The 8,327-nt window shown below is 34.3% G+C and overlaps 1 protein-coding gene across 5 annotated transcripts; it reads left to right on the plus strand.

Annotated features, from left to right (window-relative positions):
- The first annotated feature begins 1,878 nt into the window (after positions 1-1,878).
- Positions 1,879-8,121, plus strand: LOC140874940 (uncharacterized). Of its 5 annotated transcripts, none has more exons than XM_073278438.1 (4): positions 1,879-2,214; positions 3,588-3,828; positions 4,295-6,989; positions 7,461-8,121. In XM_073278438.1, the coding sequence occupies exons 3-4, from the start codon at positions 6,668-6,670 to the stop codon at positions 7,811-7,813; spliced, it is 675 nt and encodes a 224-aa protein (XP_073134539.1). In that variant the 5' UTR covers positions 1,879-2,214; positions 3,588-3,828; positions 4,295-6,667; the 3' UTR covers positions 7,814-8,121. The 5 variants fall into 4 exon arrangements, 4 of the variants coding, with proteins under 4 accessions (XP_073134539.1, XP_073134540.1, XP_073134535.1 ...); XM_073278439.1 differs by having other exon boundaries at positions 4,295-6,830; XM_073278434.1 differs by having other exon boundaries at positions 4,295-8,121.
- Positions 8,122-8,327: the final 206 nt, after the last annotated feature.

The following is an 8,327-nucleotide window of genomic DNA, read 5'->3' on the forward strand; positions in this document are numbered from 1 at the left end:
TGTGCTCCAGGGTTAGTCATTGCATAACTTTTAATCATGGGTGCCTTACCACCGACCTTCTGACTTGGAGGAACCCTTATCCATGGTTCATCTTCTCTTTTGTGAGGAGGAGTGTACCTGTAATTTTGATGACCAAAGCCAGAGTTTCCAGGGCCGCGAGTATCGCCTGCTAGGGAACCTCCGCTTGATCCACCACCTTCATTGGACTGGTGGCTCTCATCAGTAGGTTTTCTTGGATTAACAGTCTGCTCTTGAGATTTGTCAGTGATCTTTGGTGCTGATCCTCTACTGGTTTTGAGTTTGCTCATCTCACCTCGCATATAGCTCATGGCCGAGATCATCAACCTTTGTGCTTCCTCCATGCGTTCCATGATACCAGCGACCATCAGATCCATGTCCTCAAACTTCTTTGAGACCATGGAATCAAAGTGTTCAGAAGGAACCACCAAAATTTCTGGAACTTCGCCAGATCCTCTTTTACCAGTTTGTGGGTGTTTCTCAACATGCTCAACCTCCGTTTGAACAACACTTTCAGTAGCATCAATATGAGGACCAGAATCTCCAGTGACTATCCTGCAACGACTTGCCCTCGCCTTTTTCCTGATCTCTGCGGTTCCTTGACGACATGAGGTCTCACTAGGCATGCCAAAATTTTGTTTGCACACAAAAATGACTCGAGCGGGTGTGTTACGGGCATGCTAGGCACTCACGTGCCAAAATGAACGAAAATAAAAGAATAAAAATCTAACTCCTAAACTAAGCGAAAAGTGAGCTCCGATTTCATCGTCTTCTCAATTTCATCGTTATATGCCAAAGACCACAAAGAATATTGAAGGAGAATTATTAATAGCAATCGAACACTTCATTCTTGCTACTGAAAATTCGAATTTGGCAAATGCTTGCAATAATAACATAAAATATGATGCTGAAAAGCTTGAGGAACTACGAAATTAGGCTGAAAATATGTACTGGAAATCTATAAAAATACAAGAACAAAGATGAAATTTCGAAAACATGCAGAAATATTGTTGAGAAAATCCAGAGCTTTTGAGCTTGGAATTGTGTTGTTGAATTGTCGAGAGACCTCCACTTGTGTTGTCGTCTGCTTTTTGTTCAATCTCCAAGCAACTTCCCACTCATCCATTTCTCAAATTGGGCCACATGCTTTCTTCCATTTCCCCACTTCCTCACTTATCAATTTGGATTGGTCAAAGTCTTTAACTTTCATTTTCATTTGTTTTTCATTTCTATCGGGCCATGGTCTTTCTTTTGTTTCTGATGGGCTGCCGCGGTCGAGTTGAGCTACTTCAGGAACTGGGTCGAGGGAATTCCTTCTATTGGGTTGATAAAATAAATTTTTATTTTGTGGGCTAAACAATACTTAAAAAATTTTCTCGAAATATTTTATATTATTTTATTCACAACAATTAATTTATTACACAAAAATATTTTTAAACACCATAATTAAGATACCAATAATATCTAAAATCATTTCTATACAGATAGTCATTAGAAATATTAATGAATTAAGATTTAAATTTATTTCAAGAAATATTTTTAAAAATTTAAAAATTTAATTTTATTATTTAAATACTTGAACTTATTAATTAATTGAATTTAATTACTTAAGCATTCAAAAAAATTAAAATCACACATAAAAATAATTTGAAGATAAATTACTAAAATACAACATTTGTTAATTACGCATAAAAAGAGTAATAAGATAAAAAATAATTAAGTATGATTACATAATTTAGATAAAAATAATAGTCTGAAGATAATTTTTTCAAAGTTTTATCTTTTTATTCAATGTTAATTAATTAAATTATACTTACATAATTTAGATAATTCAAATGATTAAACACGCTCCATCGCTAACCCTCTTCCCTTCCCCAATTTCTCTCACCATTAACACGCTCCCTCACCATCGAAACCCACCGGCAGCTTACAAACGTAAACATATATTTCAGTCCCTGTGTAAATATCTCGTACCTTCACAAGCCCATCTTCCCCTCGCCAATTTCTGCATCGCTACCTCCAATCTTCCCAGCAACATCAAAACCCATCGGCCGACCAAATCACCGACTGATGTCAAACGTAATGATATAACTTCAGAAGCCTACTGGTCGAGCAAACCCATCAACGAATAGGCTGAAGCAAAGGATGTGGGGTGAAGATACAGAGCCGAAGCAAGCCATTCACCTCAGAAAAATAGTAAGTTTCTTAGATTCTTATTGTTTTTAGATCGATTAATCGCATTATTGTATGATTTTTTAATGAAGTTTTTGTTTGGAGAAGAAAATATGTCGTGAGATTAATATTGGAGAAAAAAAATCTATCAAAGAGGCAGAAGCAAGTGGAATTTTTTTTTTTTTTTTTTTTTTTTGTGTTTAATCATTGTTGTTAATATTTTAAGCCAACTTTTACTTAGGTTAGTTGTGAAATATGTTATTCTTTTGTTTACAGTATTGAAGTATTTGAGATTGTGTGCCTGAATAACTATTCAAAGTTAATTTTATTTTGATGGTTTGTAAACTAGAACTGGAATTCTTGGATTCTTGCTCTTTTTTTTTTATCGATTATAAATCGTGTTATTGTTCGATTCCACAACTCATTCTTATAATTTTGTAGCATTTTACTTTTTACATTGATTTGAAAATTGTGAATTTAACATTATCATTTCACCGATTAATGAAAATATTTAAGAATTTCTCCACTTTTAGTACAACAAAATTTGTACGAGCTAAATTATGGTTATTGGGATGGAAGTCATGAAATTTTATTAATTTTCTTTCACTTTTAAAGTTTTACACGATGATTAATACCTAAAAAAAACGATGATTAATACCTCATATGAGCTGCATATTTGGCTCCTCTATGTTGGTAGCTTTTGAGTTTGGGCAGATTTTTCAAGTCTTAGTGATTGATTGATAGTTACGGATCCATAAAAACTAAAGCTGAAATTTATGAACGTTGAAAAGATATTAGTTCGGGTATTAGATGTCTTTAAATTTTAAAGTTTTACACAATGATTGAGAATCATTGATTATAGCTAACTGATGAGTACAAGAGTGAGTCATTTTAGATGAACAATTTATAAAATTTACTGAAATTTAATATGAACTTACAATAAATAATTGGTAAAATCTAGACTGAAATTTTGTATGATTTTCTGAAATATCATGCGAATAATTTGAGTTTCTGCTTCAATATTGATTTAATTAGCACGCATGATGATTTGGTTCGGTTGTGATTTTAATTTATGCGATCCAATTGTTCCAATTTTGAGTTATTAATCTCTATCTAAGGAGAGTTTGTAGATTGATTTTGAAGCATATTTTCGGAATTCATGTCTACAAACATGAACACTATTGTTTTCATTTGCTATTTCGATTGAAAGGCATATTTTATTTCTTAAATTTCTTAAATTTTGAAAAGATTTTATTTAATATCTTTTGTCTTTCTTGGACATGAAGTATTTTTTATAAGTTATTTATTTCCTTAAATAAGTTTATTTGAGATATTGATAAGCGTATAAGAATATTTATCATATCATGTCTAATGTATATCTTTCTTTATTTGTGTAGATTTGATATGATCAAATCTAAAGAATCCTATGCATATAAGAAAACCAAGAAGAGAAGAATTCTTGTTTATATATTGAGATAGACGTGCACAAGGAAGAGAGAACATAGAGAGAGACCGACCGATAGAGAGATTTATGTGAGAGCTTTCTGTGCGTACAACATAGGTTATTCTGAAGATTTTATGAAGCTTAGTTGAGATCGTGTTCTTGCTTGATTGCCTTGAAGATTTGAGAGCATTGAAGTTCGGAGATTTGTGTTGCTCTCATAGATCGTGTTTTGGCATCAAAAGTGTTTCTCCTTATTTCGTTTTCTTTATTTTGTTTCATATAGAATTTTTAGGTGAACTTTTACTCTTTATTTTCTCACATGCGAGGAGAAAATTGATTTTTACAATAATCACTAGTTTTAGGGTTTTGTAAACTCTTTGAATTATTTTCTAGTGAAGTTTTGCCCTGAGGCGTTGCAAGAGTATTTTATACTCTTGCTTAAATCATTTGAGTCTATTTATTTGGTTGCTTGTTTATTTTATTCACGTTTAAATTATATTCCGCTGCAAATTGCTCAAGGTGTTATTGTAGGTGTTGTCAACACCTTGTGACAACACCTCAAACTGTTTATGTGCAACCCCAAAATTCCCTTACAAGTGGCATAAGAGCCATATTCTTGATACACTAAGAACTGATCTTGGTTTGTTTATTTTATTACAGGGAATAATATGGGCTCATCGTTTGTTGTGAACTCGTTTCTGAAACCTCCAGTTCTTGATGGTACGAAGCACTATGAAAGACTAGGATGCAATATACTATCAAAACGATGGATGTTCGTGTTTGGCAAAGCATTATGACTGGTTGGACTCTTCCAAAGATATTAGATCTAGAAGGAGAATACATTATCAAGCCAGAAGAAACTTTGACCGCCGAGAAAACACAAAGTTCAAGCTACAATGCTAAAGCACTCAATGCAATTTTTTAATTTGTGGATATAAGAATGTTTGGACTCATAGCTGAATGCACTGTTGCTAAGGATGCATGGAAAGCTCTTCAAGAACACTGTGAAGGAACTGATAGTGTGAGAATAACAAGACTGGGATTACTAAACACAAAATTTGAGAATATCAGGATGGATGAGAATGAGACTATTGCTGATTATGATAAAAGACTTAGGGAGATAGCTACAGAGGCGCATGCTCTTGGTGGACCTATTTCTAATGACAGTATGGTGAACAAGGTTCTTCGATCCTGGCCAAAGAGATTCAATGAAAAGATTTGGGCACTTGAGGAAGTGAAAGACACCTCAAAGATGAAGATGACTGAATTGATTAGTATCCTTCAAGTTTTTGAGATGAACCTTACAACACAAAAAAATGATAAAGGGAAATCAATAGAACTTCAAGCTTCAAAGACCTCATATGAGGAGTATGTTCAATTCCACCAAGAAGTTCATCAGTCTGATTTAAAAGATGATTCGATCTCTCTCATGACTAGAAAATTCAATGATTATCTGAAGAAGATGAAAGAGACAAGAAAAACGGATCAAAAACTCAAGGATCCAATGTTTCCTAGCAAGCATTTGAGAATTACTGGACCAGAACAGTCACCAAGAAAACCTACTGATACTCCTAAGCTTCGGCTGATGTTGGAAGGGAAGAAAAAGTCAGTACCAAAGAATTTAGACACGGTACAATGTCATGCTTGTCAAGACTATGAACATTATGCAAATGAGTGTGCTAACACGCTTAGGAAATGTATGAATACGTCTTTAAGTGATGAAGAGTCTGATGAAGAAGAACAAGAAGATGAAGAAAGCCACACTGCCTTATCTGCCCTACTGGAAATCAAGAAGAAGTTTCAAGTCAATCCTTTAGGTGTTGCCGCAAGTGTTGCCAGACCTGGTCGTAACACCCCAAAGGTCAATCTGATTAAATTCTTCAATTACTGATAATGTGTGTGATAATGATTCAGGTGATGAGATAATATTCATGGAAGAAGCTCGGATGATGTTTGAAGAATTACATACTGATTGGATTGAAAGGAATAAGATGAATACCATTCTTTCAAAAGAAAATTCTGATTTAAAGGCTGATGTGTCAAGACTTGAAGTTATGCTGAGTAAGAAAGACATGAAATTAAGTCAAATGAAGGAAGAACTTGAAAAAGCAAAAGCTACATTGGCCAAGTTTAATTCAAGCACCTCCAAGCTTGATTTTGTACTCAAGATGGAAAGAGATGGTACGGCTGGTTTAGGTTTTGAAAACAGCAAATTTGAGGTTGGTGAAAGTTCAAAAGACCCTGTGTTTGTCAAAGAAAGTAGCAGTACTGAAAGCTCAAATCAAAAAGGCCTTACCAATTGATCCTCCAAAACCAAAGTCACAACCTACCGCTCCTTCAATGTCTAGAAGGAAACGTAAGTATATTTGTCACTACTGTCATAGACCTGGTCATATCAAACCATACTGTTTCAAGCTGCAGGAAGACTACAGACAGAGATCTACATCAAAGGTGTTGCCTAAGGTGTTGCCAACACCCTTTCACAACATCTATAGAAACAGATCTTCTGTAAGAAAAGTTTGGGTACCAAAAGCTGATAATCACTATCATATGATTTATACTGCTTTGAGAACTAATGTTTCAGGTGCTTGGTACTTTGATAGTGGTAGCTCACGTCCTATGACAGGTTCCAAGAAGTTTCTCACTGACTACGTTGAACAGAAAAGTGGAAAAATAACCTATGGAGGATGTTCAAAGAGAAACATTGTTGGAAAGAAAACTCTGAATGTTGCTGGTTTGCCTAAGCTTCGCAATGTGCTTCATGTTGAAGGACTAACCGCAAATCTAATAAGCATAAGCCAACTTTGTGATGATAATTTGCATGTGCAATTTGATAAGAAATTATGCAAAGTTTTTAATAATTCAAATCTCTGTGTCATGACAGGTACTATGTCATCTGACAACTGCTATCACTGAAAAAGAGATGGCTTGTGACACACAAAAGTGACTGAATTTGACCTATGACATTAAAAATTGGGTCATGCGAATTTCAAGATACTAAATAACTTGAGTAAGCTAGATGCTGTTAGAGGTATGCCTAATTTGAAATCTGGTATTTCATTTGTGTGTGAAGCTTGTCAGAAAGGGAAGCAGACTAGGGTGTCACATGAGGTGTTTCCAACATCTGTGACAACACACTGCCTTGAGCTTGTACATATGGACTTGATGGGTCCAATGGATGTTGAAAGCTTTGGTGGTAAGAAATATTCTTTTGTTTGTGTGGATGATTTTTTACGATATACTTGGGTAAATTTTTTGAGAGAAAAATCAGACACATTTGAGGTATTCAAGAAACTGCTCACTAAGATTTCGAATCTCCACAATCTGAAGGTAATTCGGATTCGTACTGATCATGGTAAGGAGTTCGAAAACTCTTCTTTTGCTAGTTTGTGTGATAAGAAAGATATTTCTCATGAATTTTCTACTCCTAAAACTCCACAAAAAATGAAATTGCTGAAAGGAAAAATAGGACTTTTCAAGAAATGGCAAGAGTGATGTTGAGTTCGAAAAATATTTCAAAACGTTTTTGGGCTAAAGTTTTGAATATTGCATGTCATATTTCAAATAGAGTGTATTTGAAAAATGGTACTACTATGACATCCTATGAAATTTTCATGGGAAAGAGGCCAAACCTTAAATATTTTCATGTTTTTTGGATGTGTATGTCACATTTTGAATGATAGAGATCATCTTTCTAAGTTTGATGAAAAAAGTAATAAGTGTATGTTCTTGGGATATTCATCAAATATCCGAGCCTATATGATGTATAACTTGAGAACAAGGATTATTTTTGAGTTTATTAATGTTGTATTTGATAATTTTGCAGATCTAAAAAAGAAAACAGCTGAGGATGAAGTTGATGATCTGCTGGATAATTCTGGAAATTCAGATGTTTTCCAAGGTGTTACAACACCTCCGACAACACCTCCTACAGAAATTTCAGAAACAAAATTTGAAAAGCCTACTAATGAGAATATTGATGAGGACAATGAGGTAAATGAAGCTGAAAAGAATGTTCCAAGCAAAATTCAGAAGAATCACCCAACCTCACAAGTAATTGGAGATGTGCATGGAGACTTGCAAACTAGAAGGAAAGAGAAGGTGGACTACAGAAAGATGGCAGGCTTAATGTGCATGAGTTCTACATATTCTCAGTTAAGATTTTCTTGTTTTGTGTAAAACATTGAACCCAAAAAGGTTGAAAAAACTTTAAAATATGAATTTTGGGTCAATGCTATGCATGAAGAGTTAGAACAATTTGTTAGGAATGATGTTTGGTACTTGATACCGTGTCTTGCTCATGATAATGTTATAGGAACTAAGTGATTTTTCAAAAATAAAACTGATGAGTCGGGAAACATTATTAGAAATAAAGCTAGGTTGGTAGCTCAAGGGTATACACAAGTTGAAGGGGTGGATTTTGATGAAACTTTTGCTCCTGTAGCCCGCATTGAGTCAGTCCGACTTCTGCTTGCTATTTCATGTAACATGGGAATGAAACTTTTTCAAATGGATATAAAAAGTGTCTTTTTATATGGGATCCTAAATGAAGAAGTTTATGTGAAACAACCTAAAGGGTTTGAGAATCCAAATCATCTTGATTATGTGTATAATTTGAAAAAGGCATTGTATGGATTGAAGCAAGCACCACGTGCATGGTATGAAAGACTAACCGAGTACTTGTTCAATATTG

The sequence above is a fragment of the Henckelia pumila genome, chromosome 1 (assembly GCF_033568475.1).
Source record: "Henckelia pumila isolate YLH828 chromosome 1, ASM3356847v2, whole genome shotgun sequence".
In the NCBI taxonomy this organism is placed as follows: domain Eukaryota; kingdom Viridiplantae; phylum Streptophyta; class Magnoliopsida; order Lamiales; family Gesneriaceae; genus Henckelia; species Henckelia pumila.

What these genes read in the sequence shown, in the direction of transcription:
- LOC140874940 (XM_073278434.1), top strand. Translation starts at nt 4,575, where the DNA reads ATGTTTGGACTCATAGCTGAATGCACTGTTGCTAAGGATGCATGGAAA.